Genomic DNA, 25,128 nt, shown 5'->3' on the forward strand with positions numbered 1-25,128 from the left:
GACGTGCAACTATAGATTTCCTTCACACTTGCAACACATTAGGCAGAAAATAGCTTCATTGTAATCAGATGACAACAGAAGTAAATGAGTTTACAATGAAAAAGCAAGGTATTTTTTTGAGAAAAAAACACCATAGAAGGAACGTAACCAGCTACATTTCCTCATGTTTTGCTTAAATTTAATCTGGCATTTTACCGGAGAAAAGTAGGCTGGCTATCCCGAGAAAGGCTACACATCAGTCGGAGCCCTGTCTTTTGATAGAAAGCCCATTTGTGAATTCTCAGCCGAGTGGAGTGAAGCACAACATTTGTTTGATGCTGAGCAGAAATTACAAAAAGAAGCATTTTAGATACGCGTTTTATCTTTTTTTCCTGCGTTAAAAATAAATAATTCTGCGTTAGGGCAACCCCTAAGTTTAACTTGCTAGTTATCTAAGTAAGTGGCTGAATTAATAAGATCACGGAGCATCATAGTTTGTTAGCTTTCCGCCGTGTTTGAGAAGTCAAAGCCCTGTGCATGAGTTATCTACAGCTGCCACTGCAGCTTGATTTCCTTGCGTTTTTTCCTACTCTCTCTTCAGGGCCGTCTGCTTCTCCCCCCTATCTTCTCCTGAGCAGAGCAGGCAGGCCCATTGCCGTAGAGAGACACCCCAGACACAGCGTGTACACAGTACTCTTCTTCCTTCAGACAAGCATGCGTCAAAACTTTGTTCATTTGCACAATGTCTCTTGTTCACATTCGCTTGTAAATATCAAAACTCACCAAAAAATTACATTTGGTAGCTCCTACCTATATATGTATTACTTTATGAGTTGGACTGCCTGTCGTTACAATTTGTTTATTTTCATTTGCCTAGTTAGTATATTTAGGTAGCAGCCTCCATGGAAATTCACTATTATTTTGTTTGCATTCTGGTAATAGACACCCAATGGCTTTTTTTGTTGCATTTTTGGCGCCCCCTTGTGTACTAAACCAGCAATACCGTGAGAGAAGGACGGTATGATATGAAAATCTGCATACCGCCCACCCCTAGTCAAAATGCATTTTCATTGCACGTGACACATTCCAAAAGCATACCAAAAGTACTAACATGCATTTAAATGACTACAAAAATGACTACAAACACAATACATTATTGGTCATGTCATGTCTCCATGTCTTTCATGCACATATGACAAATAAACAAATGAACTTGATGAGAGAATTGCAACTAACGTCCAATGGGCAGAACTTAACATGTACTGGGTCATTCCACGAAATGAGTGCTTTTTTTTGTTGTGCCCCTTTGATAAGTTAAGTAGAAATGATGCACCCATATAGAATTTTAAAAGCCAAATATATCGTGCCCTTAAATATACACCACATGGAGAGCTCAATTGATCTGATTTTCAATATGAATAAAGACTAGTGCAAGTACTCTTTTTGGCAATTTTCTGGTGTTTTGGGGTGAAAACTGAGCATAACATGTTAACCCTGTTAACCATAGTTAGACAGGCTAGAAATGTGTGAATAATTACATTTTTGTTGTTGTTGTGAATCTTGCATTCAATTGCCCTTCCCACACAACACGCTTATATTCCTCCTGTCACATGGGGATTAATGGCTGATTTAACTAGTAATTACCAGTTGGAGGGCAGTTCAAGTGGATTTTTACCAGATGTTCCCATTTCCCACTTGGTTACGAATGCACCATAACACCGCTAACCAGCCACCATAGAGCCGTATAATACCACTTATTAAAAGCACAAGACCTTGACATATTGTGGTGTGTTGTACGATGTATAGTTTTTGTTTAAATCGATAAAAAAGAGAAATAAAAAATAGCAAAAACAGGCACTAGATTTCTTTTCCTTATTTAATTAAGCTGGAGCGAGGCACTTTGCTATAGTCTTTTTTTTTTACCTCTCGAGATGGGAGAATTATTTGAACATGTGCTATTCATGACAGAATGTAAAAAAGGATGTGACAATTCAAATTTATATCACTTCCAAAGAGTAATTTAAGAAGCTGAATTAGGAACCACTTTGCTCACCCTGTAGACTCGATGTCAATAGCCAAGCATTTCTGGAATATTGTCAGGCATTAAACGCATTTGAGCAAACGATGCAAATATATCTACTCTATACATATTTTTAAATACACTTCACGTGACGTTAAATACAAGGAATAGTTATTGTTCCTTTCTTTGTATGGGAACTCGCACCCTTTGACAGGTGTGGTCGTCCGATCCTTTTTTGACAAAGTGCTATCACATCACCAAGACATTCATAATGAACTTGCATAAAGCCTTTCCAGAGCAAGGACCCTGTCACCACCGACCTTCTCCATTGCTTCCGGGTCCTAGAGGACAATCAGATAATAAGGACGATTGTGGTGAACAACATCCAAGTTCTCCAGCATCCAGTGCCTGTTTCAAGATGATGCTAGAGTAAACAGCCTATTTTGTCCAATTCCACTGAGATGAAACACACAGCATTCTATGTCATCACATCATCTACAGACATAACCCGACCTGCATTTGGCTCCGTGTCACATGACTTACCTCTTTGTGGAGACCTCTGGTTGACTATGTGAGGTTGTTACCACAGAACCTCTCGAGGCCCAGTAAAGGAGAGGATTCAAATCGAAGCGGGACCAGCATTCTTTCTCTAGGAGTGAATAAGAGCTCTCGCTTTCTCATGTCATCTCAAAGCTAAGAATAATATTTCCCATGAGCCGCTTTCTCTCTAGCGCACAGGGCAGTTTATTTAAAAAAAATCAAAACTCTCTTCCCCCTGAGAGCTTTCCAAATAAAACAGCATGTTACCAAGCTATCTTCCAAACGAAAGACGTTGCCTGATGTCTCAAGTGATCTCTCATCTGCCGTTCTCTCTGAGCTACCACTGACAACTAAGAGACAATAGCAGAGAGGACAGTCACACTCACAAGGAGAGAAGACAGAAACACTACCATCTAGTGACAAGAAAGCAGAAAACAGAGGTGGTCCATTCATAGCAGGGTTATTGCTCTTCCCCTGGTTGTTTTCGTCAGTTGAATACATAAAAGTACAGATGTCGTGTGCACTCACCCACTGGAGACTTTGTCCATGCGGAGATTCTTCCCCAGCACGTCACCGTCGCTCATGTACCCCATGGTCTCCATGGCGATGCCCTCCAGCTCCTCCATCTTATCTGGCGGGTCCAGGTCACACACACTGTTCCTCTCCTGGCCTGGTGTCTGCCCGCCGCGGAGGTAGCGCCCGCTCTCGGGGCTCACCATGCGACTGGCACAGTCCCGTGTTGCCACCTCATACCCATTCCCCACTGAGGGGGCGTCGCCCGCTTGCAGACGGGGGCTGGAGGGGCCCAGTCGCCAGGGCAGCGCTGGGTTGGGGCGGGGGGACAGGTTGAGCATGCCTCTCCCGCTGACCTCTGTGGTGACGTTGCTGTCAAAGGTAGTCTCCAGGGTACTGGGGAGAGAGACGGAGGCGAGGATGGAAGGAGGGTGGGGGGGATCCAGATTCAAAATTAGATAGACCCCTGCTGCGAGAGGCTGTGGTGAGTCAGGAGCCAGACGTGAAAAAGTTCCTGTCCAGGGCAACGGGCTGTCACTCAAATAAATCAAAGGTTTGTTCAGGGGGTGAGTGGGTCAGGACAGGAGCCTGCTGAAACCAACAGCATAGCCCATCATACATTTCAATATGTTGGTCAGATACTGGTCAAGCTGGTCTGACCAGAATCGTCTAGCTGGTCAAGCTGGTCTAACCAGCATGTTCAAGCTGATTATGCTGGTTTACCAGCATGCTCTAGCTGGTTTTGTTGGTGACCAGCCTTCGCTGTGTTTTGGACACTGGTGACCAGCCTTCGCTGGGGTTTGGACTAGAGGTCGAGCGATTAATCATTAATGGTTGATGATATTACTAGGTTAATTAGCTTGTCCTGCGTTGCATATAATCAATGTGGTGCCTGTTAATTTATCATCGAATCACAGCCTAATTCAACTTTGCCAAACGGGTGAAGCGCATTCGTGAAAAAAGCACATTCGTTGCACAAATGTACCTAAACCATAAACATCAATGCCTTTCTATGATGTGATATCTGATAGAGCAGTCTGACTGAGCGGTGGTAGGCAGCAGCAGGCTCGTAAGCATTCATTCAAACAGCACTTCACTGCGTTTGCCAGCAGCTCTTAGCAATGCTTGAAACACAGGGCTAGGCAACAGAAGGCTACCACACTAACTTGTATTTCAATAATAATTTATAATTCCTATAATAACTACAACCTAAAACTTCTTAACTGGGAATATTGAAGAACTGGGAATATTGAACCACCAGCTTTCATATGTTCTCATGTTCTGAGCAAGGAACTTAAACGTTAGCTTTTTTACATGGCACATATTGCACTTTTACGTTCTTCTCCAACACTTTGTTTTTGCATTATTTAAACCAAATTGAACATGTTTCATTATTTATTTGAGACGAAATAGATTTTTATTTATGTATTATATTAAGATAAAATAAAAATGTTCATTGTTCATTCAGTATTGTTGCAATTGTCGTTTATTACCAATATATATATACAAATTGGCCAATTAATCGGTAGCAGTTTTTTTTGGTCCTCCAATAATCGGTATCGGCGTTGAAAAATCATAATCAGTCGTCCTCTAATTTGGATACTCATGACCAGCCTTCACTGTGTTTTTGACACAGTTTATGCTGGTGATGCTGGTATGCTGGTGACAAAGCTGGTCCAGCATGGATGGTCTAGCTGATCTGACTAGCAGGTCTGACCTTGCCCATCATTATCATATTTCCCAGCATTCTCTATTGCAGCTGATTTTTTAGAATTGTTTGTTTCAATATCTTTTTTTGTTTGTTGCGTTTTTGCATGTACATCTATTCATTCATCTTATATTAAACAAAGATTAATAACATGTTGTTTAAAAAAAAAATGTTTCTAAACTAATCCAATCTGTTAGTTGGACTTATCGCACCGGATACTGAAATGGTTGTTCCAGTTTAGATGGTTTGTGTCGTCTCATTTATCATACTTTCTAACCCTGGCAGACATTCTGCAAACATATTATGGGTGAACAAAAGTTCAAATTGTTGGATATCCCCACTCTGGCTAGATTCCAGTAGGAATTAAACGTCACTTTGCAAGCCAGCATGATGTGACTTGATGCTGGTTTTGCTGGTGACCAGCATAAGTGTCCAAAACACAGTGAAGGTGAAAACACGGCGAAGGCACCACAAAAACACAATGAGTCACCACGAAGACACAGATGAGGCTCGTCACCAGCAGCTATGCTGGACCAACCAATGCTGGTCTATGACGGGTTTTTTTTTTCCAGCTGGGGAGTTACCTCTCTCACTCACTGACAGACTAAAGATCAGACTGGTCAAAATGGCAAAACTAAAATATGTTCAATATACAAAACAATAAATGTAAGAGGTGGAGAGAGAGAGAGAGAGACATGAAAAGCTGCATTTACATGCCGTTCAGAGAGCATGTCAATCAAAACCCCATCAAAACCCCATCAAAACCCCATTCGAATGCATATACTATGATAATGTTTGTCCTGGCTGAACAATCCTACGAGTTGAACTGAACTCTTCCCTCCCATATGATGCTAAAGAGTGTAGAAATGCTTTTGGCATTGTAGATCAGCCCACCAGGAGTGCTTTTCATGTATGTTCTCCCCTTTTATCGACTCGGGAGACAAAAGCAGCTTTTAACCCAGTGCTGGCTGACCACGGGGGTCCAGTCAACCCCTCTGAGCCCATTTCACGGCTGGGCTCAGGACGAGGCGACTGGGCAACACATCAGATTCATCAGACCAGAGACAAAAGAGGATGCCTCCAGATCAACATCTGCTCTACCAGTCCAACTGCCAATCAGGCTAAAGCCTTTAGACCCCGAAGGCAGACTCTGTCATGTAGACAAGATGGAATCCAAATGGTTCACATGCTGCACATAATGGTCCTCATTTTGAACACTTCCTTCCCACATCAATCAAAATGAATGTCATGTTTTTGTTTCACCCTGCTGTTCTCCTGCCCGCGGTAATAGATTGCCGATGCATTACAGAGCTTGTGAAGACCCTGACATTAAATGCTCCGTGGAGAGCACTTTGCAAAGTAAGTATCCAATCATGTTTGGGAAGTGCGGCGCCAAACCACTCAAATAAACCTCTCAGTCCATAAGAGCATCAGAAATGACACACACTCGCACTCGCATAAAATGGGTGAGTAATGAGTGACACACACAGATGGTGCTGAAGCAAGGTCAGTGATCTACCTGTGGCTGATCTGTGTTCCCCTCAGGCTGGACATGGTCTCTTCCAGGTTCTGCCTCAGATCGGCAATGTTCTTGACCGTCCGCAAGCGCCTGGCCTCAGGGTCTTCACCTAGGAGTGGAGGGGGCGGGTCTGTTAGAGACAGCCTACCTGAAACAGCTGCTACGTCAAACCACACAAGTGGCACAGGCTCGTCAGGACATCCTCAGAAATGTGCATCTTTCCTTCAAAGGTACCCGTTAACACTTGAAACAGACCATTCACAACAAGAGGGTCCCAAACGTTGCATTACCTTCCTGTAGCTCCTTCAGGGCCAATCAGAAAAAATATACATACAAAAAAACGGCATATGAATTCTCGGTGCTTTTGAGGAAAGAAAACGTTGATAAAGTTCTTACGATCAGTCAAAACAGTTGCTGGGAAGGAGAAAAGCTTGGCCAACTAATTCACCCATTCACCCTTTTTCCAAATAAACATGAGCAGTAGGTGAGTGGAGGGTGTTGCTGGGCAGATTGAAATGTATTTGCCTATCACACACACACACACACACACACACACACACACACACACACACACACACACACACACACACACACACACACACACACACACACACACACACACACACACACACACACACACACACACACACACACACACACACACACACACACACAAACACAAACACAAACACACACAAACACACACACACACGCTGCCGTGACATGGAAACGTGGGCTGGAGAGCTGAGGAGCACTACCAGTCAAGGCATTCCAGGGGGGCCTTGAAGGGAACACAAACGAGCCCATTCACAGGGCTAAACCTGCCCTTTACAACACCACTAACTCCTTACAGGCAGCCCTTTGATGGAGGGATTGTGTAACTTTTCTCCCGTCAGCTTCACTGAGAAACATAACGGTGAGGGCTGACGGAATGTTCCGCCGGCAGAGTAACGGTAACATGCTCTGAATGCTCTGAATGCTTTGAGAGCATGAACAAACTTTTGCTCTGCGATTGAAAAAAGCTGCATCTAAGTCCAAGAGGTCTGGGACGGTAAAGGAAAGCAGCCCTGAAGACCACATGCAGCGGGGGGCACACACACATGCACACATACACAAGCACTTACTCTCGTGTTTCTCATATATCTCCAGCATGGTGAGGAGGATCTCCTCGTTGAGTTGAGCGATGCCGTCCCAGACACAGGTCTGCTGCAGGTGCACCTGGTACAGCCGGCTCTGCCTCCGACTGGACACATAGTTCTCCTCCCAGGTCACATGCTTGGTTCTGACCTCTGACGTCCTGGCTGTCTGCCTCAGGGTCACAGGGTCACAGCTCTCGTCACCCTCTCTTCCTGGACTCTCCAGAGTCTCCACAGAGGTGTTTAGCTCAATGGCTGGTTGTCTAGTTTCATCTGGCGTTGGTCTGGTGGGGATGGGGATGTGACAGGCGGGGTGGCTGTGCTGGCTGGAGCCCCTCAGGGTAACACTGCCCAGGGACGACAGCCTGGTCCTGGTTCGGTCTCTGCTGTGTCCTACCTCTCTGCCACTGGCTCTGCTGGGTGAGGAGTCATTGCTGCTGCCATTCTTACCAACACCCTCCTTGTTTCCGTGAGGAAGCATTTCTTCTCTCTCCATGTAGTCCTTACTAGGTGCTCCAAGTCTCTGACACAAGTCCTGTCCGATATTGACACATCCTCTCCATGACACGTTAGGATTCGGATCGGAACAGAACGTAAGTGAGTGCTTGTTTTCTTGAAAATCCTTTGGCCTCGAATTGACAGAGAGAGAATGATGTCGCTGACACAACTGCTCCAGCGCTGCCCACTCCTCCTGTGGCGACTGGTTTGTCTGGAGAAAGGCCTCTCCAGCCATCCACAACGCGCACACACACACACACACACACACACACACACACACACACACACACACACACACACACACACACACACACACACACACACACACACACACACACACACACACACACACACACACACACACACACACACACACACACACACACACACACACACACAGTGTGGTGAGGAGCCTTGGCAACTCCATGACATCCACAGCCTTTAACATGCAGATGAGCTTTTCCTGTTCCATTCAGTCAGCCCCTGGCCTTTTCTCTCCTCCCTGGCTGCCATGTTAGACACAGAGACACAGATTCCGGGCTGGGGCTGCCTCAGGACAAAACTCCATCACTTCACCAGTCAACTCCAGGGTCAAAACAAGCCTCTCTCTCCACACTCTCTCAACGAGTCTTGCAATTCATACAAAGCTCAATACGAATCCAGTGTTTCACTTTTCTTTATTTTTCCATCTCAATATTTTTCTGTTTCCTGTGTGGCAGCAGAGCAGTTCTCCAAATGAACAGTACCAACCAACATAAACCCACTTACTTCCTGGCTGAGAAACTAAGAGTTTCCAATAACGTTTTTTTTCCACAGTGCTGTTAATTGAATTCCGACAGACCTTGTGTGGGCCTGCCAAATCATTGTGAACTTTGAGGCAATATCTCTGATCCATTACGAAGAGGCTAAAAAGGATCCACAGGGAACTGAGGCTTTTGCCCTCCATGGTGGCATTTTGATTCAGTCCTCGCTATAGAGTACTGACATGTATAGCTGGGAAGAGAGACCCTCATTTGTGCCTGGGAACAATGCGAGGCCGAAAAAAATGGTTTCCATGGACAGGATCCTTTGATGCTAATGAGAGTTAGCTATTTATCACCAGAAACCAATGCTGGCACGAATACTGCACTCAATGAGCTGTAGAAGGCCATAAGCAAACAAGAAAATCCTTTAATGCAGGAAAACTTAAATCTGTTTTACCTGATTTCTAACAGGACGTCACAAAACACTCAAGACCACAAACAGAGACACATGCAAAGCTCTCCCTCGCCCTCCATTTGGAAAATCTGACCATAATTCTATCCTGATTCCTGCTTACAAGAAAAAACTAAAGCAGGAATTACTAGTGACTCGATCTATACTGAAGTGGTCAGATGACGCGGATGCTAAGCTACAGGGCTGTTTTGCTAGCACAGACTGAAATCTGTTCTGGGATTCCTCCGATGGCATTGAGGAGTACACCACCTCAGTCACCGGCTTCATCAATAAGTGCATCGATGACGTCCCTCCCCGCAGAGACCGTACATACAGTGGGGAGAACAAGTATTTGATACACTGCCGATTTTGCAGGTTTTCCTACTTACAAAGCATGTAGAGGTCTGTAATTTTTTATCATAGGTACACTTCAACTGTGTATACCCCAACCAGAAGCCATGGATTACAGGCAACATCTGCACCGAGCTTAACGCTAGAGCTGCCACTTTCAAGGAGCGGGACACTAATCCGGACTCTTATAAGAAATCCTGCTATGCCCTCAGACAAACCATCAAACAGGCAAAGCATCAATACAGGACTAAGATTGAATCCTACTACACCAGCTCTGACGCTTGTCGGATGTGGCAGGGCTTGAAAAATATTATGGACTACAAAGGGAAACCCAGCCGCGAGCTGCCCAGTGACGTGAGCCTACCAGACAGGCTAAATGCCTTTTATGCTCGGCAAGCAACACTGAAGGATGCATGAGAGCATCAGCTGTTCCGGACAACTGTGTGATCATGCTCTCCGTAGCCGATGTGAGTATGACCTTTAAACAGGTCAACACTCAGAAGGACGCAGAGCCAGATGGATTACCAGTGAAGGCTCCTCAGATGAGGAAGGGGAGGACCATCCTCCTCAGTGAATTTCATAAAAATGGTAAAACATTGAAAAGTTATCCTTTGTAGATAGAACTATACTAAATATATTCACATGTCACCAAATAACTGATTAAAACACACTGTTTTGCAACAGAGTGCTGTTGAGGCTACTACACTCTGTTGAGGCTAGCTTATGTCCTCCTCTTGGTACATTGACTTCAATACAAAACCTAGGTTGCTCTTGGTTCTCACCCCCTTTCATTGACCCCCACAGTAATTATGACAACAAATGCAGCTGGCTAGTTTAGTTACTCAAACACCCGGCTCAAACAGAGGGATGCAATGTCAGCTAGTTGGCTATGACTATCCAACACAACATTAGAACTCTTCCAAGTCAAGGTAAGCTTTTGGCTTTTTTATTGCCACCAGGGCCCACCGGCGTAACTGTTTACTGACTGTACACTGTAACTTTACTGCATGATTGTAGCGGGTTTATTAACGCATTTGTTCTATTAGCTGTGTTACTTTAGCTAATATGGGAACAACGATGTGGTCTGTGTGTAGCGGTTATGATATGGTTTGGCTTGGAAAGGTTTTTCCGCCACATACAGCTGATGTGTTGTTCATTAAAGTCCACAAATGAAGGGAAAAGGTGAAAGGAGGAGAGTGCATAGAGGCGAGAAGGAATACAATGTGGCTGCTATGAAAGTGAACTGTGTTTATGCATGATCAGGGGTGAATTCATTCCGCCGATCCTGTTGAAAAATGTTTCTTAAACGGAAACAATTGAAGCGGAGATAAAAATACCTGAATTTGTCCAATAGAAACTCTCGTTTGTAACTGCTGGACTAATGATTACACCCTAGATAAGCTAGATGCAGGCAAGAGTGTGCAAGGCAGATTTAATGTGTCACTGTCTGTCCATGTGTCACTGTTTGTCATCTCAACATTTTCTCTACGTTGTAAACTTTCATTCACAGGCTAGGTTGTAGCATGATGGGTATAAGGAAAATGCAAGTATCATGTAGTAGCCTAAACCTATCTATGCTATATTGAGCTGGGTGAATGGAATATGAACGACAGATATCCAACATGCTGTGATAGAAACAAGGCCATGCTCATGAAAAAAATGGTCCTCCCTCATCTTAAACGGCCCTGACCGCCACTGGTCTTCAGTGACATTTTCAACCTCTACCTGACCGAGTCTGTAATACCTACATGGTTCAAGCAGACCACCATAGTCCCTGTGCCCAAGGAAGCGAAGGTAATCTGCCTAAATGACTACTACTATGTCTTTAGCCATGAAGTGCTTTGAAAAGCTGGTCATGGCTCACATCAACACCATCATCTCGGAAACCCTAGACCCACACCAATACCCATACCTCTCCAAAAGATTCACGGATGATGCAATCACAATTGCCCTCCACACTGCCCTTTCCCACCTGGACAAAAGGAACACCTATGTGAGAATGCTGTTTATTGACTACAGCTCAGCGTTCAACACCATAGTGCCCTCAAAGCTCATCAATAAGCTAAGGACCCTGGGACTAAAATTCTCCCTCTGCAACTATATCCTGGACTTCCTGACGGGCCGCCCCCAAGTGGTAAGGGTAGGTAACAACACATCTGCCACGCTGATCCGCAACACGAGGGCCCCTCAGAGGTGCGTGCTTAGTCCCCTCCTGTATTCCTTGTTAACCCACGACTGCGTGGCTAGGCACGACTCCAACACCATCATTAAGTTTGCCGATGACGCAACAGTGGTAGGCCTGATCACCGACAACAACGAGACAGCCTATAGAGAGGAGGTCAGAGACCTGGCCATGTGGTGCCAGGACAACAACCTCTCCCTCGACGTGATCAAGACAAAGGAGCTGATCGTGGACTACAGGAAAAGGAGGGCTGAATACGCACCCATTCTCATCGACGGTGCTGTAGTGGAGCAGATCGAGAGTTTCAAGTTCATTGGTGTCCACATCACCAACAAACTATCATGGTCCAAACACACCAAGACAGTCGCGAAAATGGCACGACACTATTCCCTTTCAGGAGACTGAAAAGATTTGGCATGGATTCCCAGATACTCAAAAAGTTCTACAGCTGCACCATCGAGAGCATCCTGACTGGTTGCATCACCGCCTGGTATGGCAACTGCTCTGCCTCCGACCGCAAGGCACTACAGAGGGTAGTGCGAACGGCTCAGTTTATCACTGGGGCCAAGCTTCCTGCCATCCAGGGCCTCTATACTAGACGGTATCAGAGGAAGGCCCAAAAATATGTCAAAGACTCGAGCCACCCTAGTCATAGACTGTTCTCTCTGCTACCGCACAGCAAGCTGTACTGTAAAGTCTAGGTCTAGAAGGCACCTTAACAGCTTCTACCGCCAAGCCATAAGACTGCTGAACAATTAATCAAATGGCTACCCAGACTATTTGCATTGACCCGCCCCCCTACCTACATGTACCAAGTACCTATTACCTCAATTACCTCGACTAACCTGTACCCCCCCACATTGACTCAGAACTGGTAACCCTTGTATGCAACATAGCCTCGTTATTGTTATTTTATTGTTGTTTTTTAAATTTTCTTAAAATTGCATTGTTGGTTAAAAACGTATTCGTGATCGGTGTCTCTTCCAAGGGACGGTTGAGCTAACGTAGGCTAATGCGATTAGCATGAGGTTGAGTTAACGTAGGCTAATGCGATTAAGCATGAGGTTGTAAGTAACAAGAACTTTTCCCAGGACAAACAGTGAAATAATACCATGCTATTGTTTGAGGAGAGTTCAGTTTTGAACATAAAAAGTTATTAATAAACAAATTAGGCACATATGGGCATTCTTGGTACAACATTTTCAGTCTAAAACATACACTAAATTGCAGCTGGGCTGGAATAATACATTACGGCCTTTCTCTTGCATTTTTCAAAAAAATACAAAAGAACAGTTGTTTTTTTCTTTGTATTATCTTCTACCAGATCTATTGTGTGTTATTCTCTTACATTCCTTTCACATTTCCACAAACTTCAAAATGTTTCCTTTCAAATGGTACCAAGAATATGCATACAGGCAGTTCGATTTGGGTATGTCATTTTAGGCGAAAATTGAAAAAAGGGGCCAATCCTTAAGAGGTTTAAGGGCTCGTAAAGTAAGCATTTCACAGTCGTATTCAGCGCATCAAATTTGAATTTTGATTTGAATTTTGATTTTTGCCGTTCACAATACTCTCATCTTCTTAACTAGTCTTTTACCGGAACAGTGAAAAAAATACCTACAGAAAAACCGATACGGTCATTGAAGTCCCGAAGAACAGTATGTAAATGTCCCGTTTCAATCTGCATGTGCATTGTGGGGAGAATCTCTTGAATAACTACTCAGCAAATACAAATGATGTCTAGAATGCTCGGAAAGCTGTGAGTTTTCACCAGTGAACGGACATTGTGATGTACAGCGACACATGTACTCATACATCGTAGCGAGCCAGTCTTACCTGTGAGGTCCGACAGGGAGTTGTGTGCTGATTTGCTGTAGGCTGCAGTCTCCCTGTGACACTCCAGTGACCCTGCTGCCTCCATCATGTCTGCTCCGGTCACATCTGGCTGAGACCTATAGGACATGACAGCAACAACAAAGACAGCGAGAGATGTCACAGAGCCCTCTCTCAGTTTACCTCTCTGTGCCTCTCTCTACCTCTGCGCTCCATCAGAAGTAAACAGTTGCCAGTGAGTATATGTAGTTCAGTCCTCTCCAATTAGTCATTTAATATAATCTTTAAGCTTATACAGATCCTCGACAATCGGTAAAAAGGTTTGATATGTGGTATGTATAAAATGTTTGACATTGTGGTATATTCCTACTATCAAACTATGAAAGCTCAAATTCTGTACATCAAAGCGGGCGTAGTACCTGTACATGAATGGTGCAACAGTAGCAGTGTTGGGGTGGTTGTATTGCTGCTGAGGATGAGGTAGCTGAACACTGATGGTGTTGCTGGCTGTGGTAGCGACTGGGGGCACTCCGTTGGTGTGGTGATAGTGAGACCTCCCTTCAGAGGCGGCCAGGCTGGAGCAGGAGCTTCTGCTGTCCAGCTGGCCCTTGTGCACCGAGAGACCACCACCCCCACCGGCCCTCAAAGTGCGGGGCCTCTCTCCATCTCGACCAGAAGAGGTCTTCCCAGCCTTGGAACCTGGCTTTGGTATTCCACTGTGTGCTGCTGAGGCTGAGCTCTCCTTTGTGCCACTACCAGCCTTGCCTCCTTTTGGGATGAAGCTAGTGATCTTGGCATTCCTCTTGGGCTCCGCTGCGTCTGAACCTTCTACCTCCTGCCTGGTGTTGTCCCTGCGTACCTCCTGCTCTGTGACCGACCCCAACTTGGAGCCTTCCTCCTGGGCCTTGTCTCTCTCCTTGAGCCTGGCCTTGTCTTTCTCCTCCCCAGTTTTCAGCGAGCTCTTCCTGGGGGTGAGGGCCCGGCTGAAAGTGCGCTGGGCAATGCCCTTCAGGGCCAGTTTGGGGCTGGTCGCCATGGAGCTGGGGGGCCGGGAGTTCCCATTCGCCTCTTCCAGGGGATCCACACCGGTGGGGCGCACCTCCATCGCTTCCGTCTCCTTCCCCGTCAGACTGTCAGTCAGGACTCCAGCTGCCTTGGAGGTTCCTTTGGTGTTGAAAAGCTTGAGTTTCTCCAGCATGGACTTCTGGGCAATGACTTTAGGGGGGACCTCTAGGGGTGGGGCCACGGGCTGCCTGGTGGGAGGGTCCTGCTTGACGGACAGCATGGAGGAGGTGGCGCTGTGCTTGACGTTCAGGGACTTACTCCTCCAGGGCTTGCTGCTGTTGCCTGCATCGGGCTGGGGGATGGAGGAAGAAGAGCAACCATTGATGGGCCCTGGAGACAGACCATGCTCAGTCATGATGGAAGATGCCATGGAGCTTCTCTCTGTGGAGACACACAAACAGAGGCAGGGAGAGATGAGGGAGGACAGAGTGCCTGCTGTAGATCGAGATCTCTCATTGAATAGTTATAGTTGGGATAAGGGATGAACCATCCCTGGCAAAGCCATCGATCACGTGACACCATTCATTCCAATGTGAAGACTCAGTAGCGCATTGAAGCCAAATGAAGTCGTTTAAGATGGCAGCTCATGGAGACATAATATGCGCTGTTTGAGCTTCTCCAGGAAGTGACATTGCAGGCTAGCTCAGCACTGCCCCCTCTCATTGAGTAACTCCAGTTGAAGGCTGACTGGAGTACTGCAAGCTGCCATTAGAAACAACAATTATCTTCTTCTGTGTGCAATAAAAAAAAAAGATGGTTCAAGGACATAGATCTGATGTATTAGAAGCAATTATTTGGTACCATGATTGTCTTCTAAACATTGACCACGAAGATTGACCACGAAGATTGTAATTTTTCCATTCATTATAATGGGGGATCCTGTTTTCTGCCTGCCTGCAGTACCAAGGTTGGCCTTGAACCTCTGTGACTTCAATAATATATAATAATAATATAATAATAATAATATATGCCATTTAGCAGACGCTTTTATCCAAAGACTTACAGTCATGTGTGCATACATTCCGTATGGGTGGTTGAACCTCTGCCATGCTCTACCAACTGAGCTCAGAAGGACCCTGAGAGGCGGCAGTCGTTCTCCCCTAGGATGTCTGTCTGTCTGTCTGTCTGTCTGTCTGTCTGTCTGTCTGTCTGTCTGTCTGTCTGTCTGTCTGTCTGTCTGTCTGTCTGTCTGTCACTCACTCACTCACTCACTCACTCACTCACTCACTCACTCACTCACTCACTCACACTGGTCTCCATGGCTACACTGGGCTTCACACAATACTGATCTAATGCAATACAAAATTATTCCTCTGTGAATTACATGCTGAGTAAACACATACTCTATCTACAATTTGGTATAAGAGTCATGAAATACACTCCAAAATTCGAAATATTAATTGCAAACAGTTCTGATCAAAAAAAGACATATTTCTCAGTATGATTTAGAGTACCCCAGCAATCTTTAACATGCAGATATTTAATGATCAATTAGCTGGGAATTCTATTGTTATTAACATGCTTTAAGCATAACTGACCTACCTCTAAGTCCAGTAGTCTACATGGGCAACAACAAGCAGGGAAACTCGCTTCAGACGTTAATCCACTCTCAGTAAGCACACCTTCAGAGTAAACCCGGCCACATACCTGTCTTTTACCATGCCTGAGGGGAGGTAAACAAAAATGTACTGCCCCAGCTAGCAGACGTTTAAATTTCAAACCCAAACATCAACGACAGTTTGTGTACAGTTTAGAGTGCAGAATACCTGGGAGAGAGAGTCAATCATGAAAGCCTGTCTGTTCTTGCCAACTCAACACTGAACACCAGTGACCATATACAACTGTCACACACACACACACACACACACACACACACACACACACACACACACACACACACACACACACACACACACACACACACACACACACACACACACACACACACACACACACACACACACACACACACACACACACACACACACACACACACCTCAGCTCACGAATAACGCTCTAACAATGTTGCGCTTTGTAACACATACATGCAGTAAATCGCACACATGCATAATTCACTTAGCTTATACACTGAGTGTACAAAACATTAAGAACAGCTGCTCTTTCCATGACATAGACTGACCAGGTGAATCCAGGTGAAAATGGTGATCCCTTATGGATCTCCCTTATTGATGTTAAATCCACTTCAATCCGTGTAGATGAAAAGGAGGAGACAGGATAAAGAAGGATTTTTAAGTCTTGAGACAATTGAGACATAGATTGTGCATGTGTGCCACTTAGAGGGTGAATGACAAAAGATTTAAGTGCCTTTGAAAGGGGTATGACAGTAGCTGACAACTGTGGGAAGCATTGGAGTCAACATGGGCCAGCAACCCTGTGGAAGGCTCGCGACACCTTGTAGAGTCCATGCCCCGACCAAATTGAGTCTGTTAATGAGGACAAAAAGGGGAATGCAACTCAATAGTAGGAAGGTGTTCTTAATGTTTTTTTTACTCTCGGCGTATGTTGTTTTTAAGACCTCAGAGGCATCAACGACTTGACTTGTTATCAGGCTCACTTGTTAAGCTCATAACCCTGGCTAGGAAGTAGCGTGTTTCAAGTGCAACATTTATCAGCAGTGTTGCGCACCAGTCTCCAACAAAACGTACAATTCAACACCCCAATTCTTCCCCAACAAATGGATACCCAGCAGGTGTCCTGGCCTCTCTGTGTCCACCACTAGTGCTCTGGTTTACAGGTCAAATCACCAGAGACAAAAGCCAAAAGCACTCAACTCCCCCGTTAGTTACACTATATACTCAGTAGCTTCAGACGCTCCGTACGGTATACTTCCCTGTGTCCCCCGTGCCGTGTAATGGTGTGCTCACAGCATTCCCAGCCCGGCAGCTGCTCCAGGGTCTAACGGTCAAGCTCAGCGGGAAATTGTTTTACATTCTCAATTACTAGACAGTAATTCTGTTTGTGTGGGAACCCTTTAACGATCATGAGTACTTCCTTTCACCTCATATAGTAGGACAGAATTGAGGTGAACAAGATTTTTTTGTGTGAATGAGGCGGATTCATTGTAGTCGTCATGTCTCCCATTCACCGCCTAAAGACATGCATCTACGTTGCGCATGTTTCAGTGAGTTAGACAATATGCTCTGGTTCTTTACAGACACTGGTAGCTGAGTTGGCAGATCATGGCACTTGCAACGCCAGGGTTGTGGGTTCGGTTCCCATGAGGCACTTGTATGAACATGTTGGCACTCACCCCTGTAAGTCGCTCTGTGCAAGAGCGTCTGCTAAATGACGTAAAACGTGAAAGTTCCTTCACAAGAATAAACACAAATAGAACACCATCTGGGATAATCATCCTGTTCTAGCAGAGAGTAACGACAGTGAATTTACTTAATCAAATCTCCTATTGACTCCCCTACAATAAACATTTTGTAAAGCATAAGGACAGACAGACACATAAACAATCTACAGCCAAGCTCTAGCGTCTAATGTTTCACTAGCATAATCCTATACCCCCCCCCGTCTAAATTTGGCAACTAAAACAAATCTATTTACCCCCCCCCCTACTCACCCTCTCAGCTGATCCTTGATTGACAGGTCAGGAATGAAAGTGGTCATTGTATAGTTCCAATCATGCTTCTATCCTCTCCCAAGAAGTCAACACTAACCATTTCTGATTCCCGTAACTCTCACTATGTCCTTTCCACCAGAGATCTACACTTAACAAGCTATGAGGCTCTCTCCCTCACCGCCTATCTTTTCCCCTCTCTACCCTTTCCTATCTGTTCATCTCTCGTTCACTCGCTATCCCACCCTCCCTGTTGCTATCCCACCCTCCCTGTCGCTATCCCACCCTCCCTGTTGCTATCCCACCCTCCCTGTTGCTATCCCACCCTCCCTGTCGCTATCCCACCCTCCCTGTTGCTATCCCACCCTCCCTGTCGCTATCCCACCCTCCCTGTCGCTATCCCACCCTCCCTGTCGCTATCCCACCCTCCCTGTCGCTATCCCACCCTCCCTGTTGCTATCCCACCCTCCCTGTTGCTATCCCACCCTCCCTGTTGCTATCCCACCCTCCCTGTCGCTATCCCACCCTCCTTGTCGCTATCCCACCCTCCCTGTTGCTATCCCACCCTCCCTGTCGCTATCCCACCCTCCCTGTCGCTATCCCACCCTCCCTGTCGCTATCCCACCCTCCCTGTCGCTATCCCTCCCTCTCTGTCGTTCCCTCTATCCCTCCATCTCTGTCGTTCCCTCTATCCCTCCATCTCCTTACCACAAGTACACTAATTAGGGCTCAATCAATGCACAGTGAATGCCTCATCAACACAGCAGCAGCAGCAGCAGCAGCTTACCACAGGCTGGCTTCAGTAGACCGTAGACTGGGTTATCCAGGCCCCGGCCCAGCCAGAGCTAACTCCCGCTGTCACGCTGCTCTGCTCGGCTCTGCTCTCACTAACATACATCACAGTACTTGGGGAGTACCGCCTGACTGGCTCCATACCACCGAGGACTCAATCTGTCAATCTAGGACTTAGTCGTACAGTGGGTATACATTATGGGATGTATAATTCTACGTCAAACAAGGCCATCTTTTCATACAGATGTATTTACACCACTACGATTGCAAAGCCATGGTGTGATGTGACGTCCACCACACTATAATCCAACAGGAAGAAGGCAGGAAGAAACAGTAAATATAGGCTTCAGAAAGGAGAGGAAGTGACACATTTGTTATGTCAAATGTAGCACTTTGCAATACTCAAATAGAGGATAAGAGGTGGCAAGCCAGCTGAAATGATAGGTGCCGAAATAGCTCTTCACTTCACAAACAGAAATGGCAACGGCTTAAAGGTTATCTGTGAAGCATTACAAATAAAACCTCAACCCTAAACCTAAGACCTAATGTAAAAAGACACCGAAATAATTCACATCTTTCATCTCGTGTAACATTTGACCTCGAACGATCCACAGGGGAGCCTGTACGCCACAAGGTCAGCTTGAGTGGCACCAGTGTTGTTAAATCATTACCTGCTCCTCTTAAGAGCAGAGGAAATGTAAAGGCAGAAACTACATTTACATAGGTCATCTATGTGTGTGTGTGTGTGTGTGTGTGTGTGTGTGTGTGTGTGTGTGTTTAGGATCACTGTCTATGCGGTTAGCTATTTATGTGTGTGTGTGTGTGTGTTCAGGCTCGGGGGAAACCATGCCTTCTCACCTCCCTGTGGTCCAGTCTGTTAATGTACCTCTAATGGTGCGACTGTTGACAGTTCAGTCACACGGTAGTGGATAAATGGCAGACAGCAGACAGCTGTTTCCCACACCATTCTTCTAAGGAAGAGGTCTTTAACTCGCAGCACGACTCTAGCCACAACCAGCTAACAGCACACAACTAATAGACTGTACGATAGACAAGATTGCCCCCAATCCAGATGTGTTTAGATTTTTTTCTGTTGTTGTCGCCCTGGACGACCACCCATTGATTTATAAAAGGGGTGTCCCCGAAAGTGGTTTCCCTCTAAAAGCACAGACCCGACGTCCTCCTGTACTGTAACTCACCTCTGTCGCTGCTGGAGGGCTTGGGCTTGTCGTAGTGGTTGAAGCTCTGGCTGCGACGGTTGCCGTTGGAGGCCGCGCGGGGCTTCCCCTCGCTGCCTGGAGCTGAGACCCGCATGGTGGGAGCTGGCAGTCTGTGGGACAACAGGGGGGGGGGGCAAAAGTGACAGGTTCAATAAAACACCCAACAGTATAAAAAACATCTCCTAAAGAGGATTAAATAATATTCCTCAGATCAGTCTAAATAACTCCCTTTTTAAGGAGTGCATTCAGACGATCTATGGACAAGAGCTCAAGAAAGACGCATGTGGTTGCACAGTTATTCCACTAGGTGGTGCTATTGCATAACCTCATGCTGGGCATTTCCCGAACTCATCAAAAGCTACTGCACACACTCACACACAGTGAAACAGAATACTTTTTTTTTTAAAGGACAAGTTGAAAAGCACTTCCAGTCTACTGAAACCATGCACACAGCAAACACACCAGGAAGCAAGTGTTAACACATCAAAAGTAGTCTAGTAACATACTACAAGACAACCTGAAGTTAGTGGGAGAATGGGGATGGTGGGAGCTTTACAAACACAATACGTGGTGCCTCTTCAGTGTGAGTGGATTGCGGCATGCAGTGTTTATGGAAGTGAGATAGAGGACAGCTGACCTAGAGTATTTTCTCTGAGCCACAGAGAGCTTTAGCCCTTTACTCTGAGTGGAAGAAGCCTTGGATGACAGACTGCATGGAGGAGAAAAGAGAGAGACAGGTAAGAACGAATGTTAAGAGTAGACAGAGATATGAAAGCTGATTGGGTGAGACCAAGAGGATCACAGAGATTTGGACAAGTTAACGGAAAGCGAAGCGATTCACAGACGTGGAATGAAGGTGGCCTGCTACGCATGGAAGCCGCAGAAGACGAGACCACGCGCAATTCGAATGGATAACATGAACAAACCTGAGGAACCAGTGTCATGAGGAAACATGAGGAATCAACGTCACATTTTATGGGGAATTACTGGGGGGGGTCACTCACAAATAACCTCGCATACTATATCTGAGCTTCTCCAAACCACTGATCTCTTGCCATGCGTGGAAGCTGGAGGTTGGGTTGTTACAAGGTACTGTTACCTAGACAGCATATCTGATGCTGCTTTGTGTGCTGGTGCGGTGGAGCTGTGGGTATGATGGGTGTGGGTCTGAGCGGGGGCTGGTGACCCATGGGGAGTATGTCCAGGCTGGTTGCTGTGCTCTGGGTGATGAGAGGCCTGCTGCTTCAAGACCTTCTGCTGCTGCTGCTTGTAGCGGGACAAGCTGAAGAACAGGCCCAGGATGGTCTTCAGGTTCCCATGAAGGATCTCTGCAATAGGAGGAGAGACAGAGAGGTTGGTCACCTTTGGTATCGTTTCCTCTTTCACAGTCGGCTCTAACGTGGAGTTACTCGTTCAAGGCTCTAGATGAGAAGTCGATATGAGGGAGAGTGTCCGGTAGATGACGTACCTTCTGCACTGAGTCCCTGGATGTTCACCCCTTTAGCTGCCAGGAATCCTAGGCAGGTATTGATGTTCTCAATCTGGGGGAGAGGAGAGAGGAGAGAGGAGGGCATGGTACTTTGTCAGCGCAGATAAAGCAGAGTCATCCATTAACAAATATTTCCCCCCATACAATGATAAGGTAATATTAGGCTTGATGTTTGTCTGCGATGTAGGAAAACCTGAGTCAAATCAAGAACCATATGGTCCTCTGTGGATTATAACCAACCACTAGTGATGCAAGGTGAAACAATTCTGTCTGATCCACAAGCAGAAATCATCCTTCAGACAGTTCAAACATAGTAGTAAAGGAGTAGAACTAAACTAGCATACAGGCCACAATGGACTGATTAACCTCTCTTAATTCAGACCTTTACCACAGATCTTTTCATGCAATTCACAATCACCCATTGGTAAGAGCAGGGACGTTTCCCAACAACTAAAAGCAACGTGTTTCTGAGGAAATCTAAACGTGTTCCCACCCATTACACTAAACTCCAGGAAGTTCACTTTGAGGGAGCGCAGATTACTGAAAGACTTCCATTCATAGAGCTACTCCTTATTTTAATAATATTTTCCCAATTTCTGGCTCGCCACAAGGGAAAAAATGTTGTACAACAATGGGATCTGTCATTTAATGTGTAGGGGAGCTGGTGCTGGTGGGTGAGCCAGGGTGAGTCAGCTAGAGTGAGATATATTAGACTGAGGGAGGTGGTCCAAGTGACAGACAGCTTGTAGGAGTGAAATAAGGTCAGAGAAAGAGAATGAGCTGCAAAATTGAAAGCAAGGGAGATATCTAATAATACTAAAGGTCCAACACAGCAGTTTTGATCTGAACATCAAGTCATTTCTGGTTAACAATTAAGTACCTTTACTATCATAGTTTTTCATTCAAATGGTCAAAACATCAACAAAAGTAGCTTGTAATAAGCAAAGAGCCATTACTCAAGCAAGATTTTGCTAGGACTGCCTGGTCTGAGTAAAGGCGGGAAACCTGAAAACGAGCTTTTATTGGAAGAGATGTTTGGTCTCTTTCTTAATGGTCTACTAACTAATTTACCGCCTTGTGATGCCTCCCGGCAGGCTCAAACTCCGTCCCACCAAAACAGGCGGAAATATCAGGCTGTCTTTTCAAACAACTCTTTGTCAAAACGTTCACAATTTCACAGTATTATTTTTAACTTCAAAGTGTAGAAATATATATAAAAACACATGAATATCAGGTTTTTGACTGCACTGGGCCTTTAAACTAATTATCGTGGATTATCATACAACCAAAATAGAGGCTTCTAGAGTATGTCGAGCGCTATCACAACAATAACGAAGTGAACGGATGTTTAACCCATGGATCCATGGATAAGTATGATAGGCAAGGGAGGTTGTTTGGGTGTCAGCGGGACACCGGTCTATTTAATGCCACCCCGCAGCCTCCCTACCGTGCTAGTAGGGCATCACTAGAAAGGCCGTTCTCTTACAGGAAACAGTGAGGAAAGAAGCACGTGCCACCAAGGGTCCTCACTCAGCGTCAGGATTTCAGATTTGGGACGGATCATCCGGTTGTGTTCGCACAATTACCACACATGCGATAACTCATGATCCGTACTATGAAGTACTGCTAGGCTCACGCCTCCCTGTTATCACTGTTTTAGGGGCTGGAGGGCTGGTTCCCTTATGTTACAGAATAAACACAACACTCACCATCTGAGTCTGGCTCTTTGGGTAGCCATTGATGTCTTCTATCTTCTCATTCGCTAGAAAAGAATGATGAAGAGAGAGCGAGAGGGCAAGAAAAGAAAGAGGACATTTAACGATGACGTAACACATCCTCCTTGGGACTTCCCCTGCACTACGACGAGTCACATTGAAGACGCCCGTACAGTGTCTATCCTAAAGCAGTAATAACTTACGCTAACCGTGGGAAGCAGCCGGGTTTTGCACCTGATGCCATCTCAGTCAAATACCACCGCTATGATCCTCATTTAGCCTCCGCTAACCACGCTGCCTCTATTCACCCCACTTAAATATAATGTACAGTGCAGACACACAGGAAATAATGACAGGCTTGGCTGCTCCACCTCTCATCCACCCTGGGAGGCTAAAAGCAGAGCTGGAATCTCAAATTGCTGAATTTCCGAGCAGGAAAGACTTGATTTTAAAGACCCTCCTGACCTAAAGATCCCGCCTAACCTCTCCACAGTAAAGGCCCGTAGAGGCCACTGAGTTGGAGGCCAGAGAAGAGAGAGGCAAGAGGCCACTGAGTTGGAGGCCAGAGAAGAGAGAGGCAAGAGGCCACTGAGTTGGTGGCCAGAGAAGAGAGAAGCACTGTGACATATCATACTCATCATAGCACACTAATTAGGCTATATAATATGATGAAGCATGCAAAAACGTTTGTTCTTGTCATTGCATTGCAATGGAAAGCCGATAGGAAACGCATAATGGTTACATGGAAGCATTCCAATTGATCTGCTGATTTAAAAAAAGAAGAAGTTACCAATAGAATGCCAGGCAAGTCCTTACCAACAACCTGTATGATCTCAGCCAATAGCACTCCATCTGTAACATCCTGCTGCAAGTCCTTGATCAGTCGCTGACGGCCCGACTTCACCAGGTAATGGTTGGCCCAGTCTGTGTAAATCTGCCCAACAACAAAACACATAGGAATACAATTGACATACAAGCAATTCACTTAATACCAGACCGTTACCAGTTAATGCAGGCAAAGCAATAGCCTGTAGATAACCCCTTTTGAACACCTTTCAGAACACACTCGCTTTTCAAGGCGTGACACTCACATTCCTCCAGAAATCAGTACACCGAGCACAACGTACGTTCTGCTCTGAGAGTGAGAAATCGTGTCTTTCAAAGAGTAGGAAGTATGACGTCACGTATTAAGACAGAAACTCACTGGCTGAGAGCACCGGTGTGTGGTGTCTGTAATCTGAGGAGCTTTGCTCATAATTGGATGATTACTGCTGCATTTTAACATCTCAGTCATTTTAACATCTCAGTCATTTTAACATCTCAGTCATTTTAACATCTCAGTCATTTTTTAAGTCTGTTTGATCTGACGGAAAATAGTCTACACTTTTTTGCCCCAAACTGTTTATGAGATTATTATGCTTATACTGTAGCTAGATAATACAGATCCACCCAGAGTTCACGCTCTATGAGAACCAGGGGGATAAGTACTTCACCATGGGGTTAAGAGGAGTTACCAGGGGGTTAAGAGGGAGGCACCAGACGGAAAATCTGTGGGTTTGAATGGCAAAACTGAACAGGTGATCGAGGGTAGGTAGAGCGCTTAATGTGGACAACAGAAAGTAGCCTGGCAGAGAAAGATGGTTTTAAGAAATGTACACCTTTCAAGGTACTATAAAGACATTACAAAACAGCTAAGAGCACAACACAAGTTTGCTATTCTGTTTCCTGCATGGTGTTTCGCTGACCTGTTTCTGGTGGATTTGCATGAGAAAAAAAAGAGTGTTGAGT

At 45.5% G+C, this 25,128-nt stretch overlaps 1 protein-coding gene across 11 annotated transcripts in view; it reads right to left on the bottom strand.

Moving 5' to 3' along the window:
* Positions 1-25,128, bottom strand: part of LOC118400820 (neuron navigator 2-like) — a 151,738-nt gene that overhangs the window by 76,078 nt on the left and 50,532 nt on the right. For 8 of the 11 annotated variants that reach the window (XM_052474745.1, XM_052474747.1, XM_052474739.1 and 5 more), the window contains 10 exons: positions 24,157-24,274; positions 23,335-23,387; positions 21,605-21,677; positions 21,236-21,464; positions 20,774-20,845; positions 20,116-20,246; positions 13,893-14,919; positions 13,477-13,592; positions 6,280-6,388; positions 3,068-3,448 (listed from right to left, as the gene is read on the bottom strand). In XM_052474745.1, the coding sequence (XP_052330705.1) occupies positions 3,068-3,448; positions 6,280-6,388; positions 13,477-13,592; positions 13,893-14,919; positions 20,116-20,246; positions 20,774-20,845; positions 21,236-21,464; positions 21,605-21,677; positions 23,335-23,387; positions 24,157-24,274 (2,309 nt within the window). Of the gene's footprint in view, positions 1-3,067; positions 3,449-6,279; positions 6,389-7,403; positions 8,187-13,476; positions 13,593-13,892; positions 14,920-20,115; positions 20,247-20,773; positions 20,846-21,235; positions 21,465-21,604; positions 21,678-23,334; positions 23,388-24,156; positions 24,275-25,128 lie in introns of those variants that run through there. The other 3 variants (XM_052474742.1, XM_052474746.1, XM_052474748.1) reach the window with 3 other exon arrangements.

This window comes from Oncorhynchus keta, chromosome 22 (genome assembly GCF_023373465.1).
Source record: "Oncorhynchus keta strain PuntledgeMale-10-30-2019 chromosome 22, Oket_V2, whole genome shotgun sequence".
Lineage (NCBI taxonomy): Eukaryota > Metazoa > Chordata > Actinopteri > Salmoniformes > Salmonidae > Oncorhynchus > Oncorhynchus keta.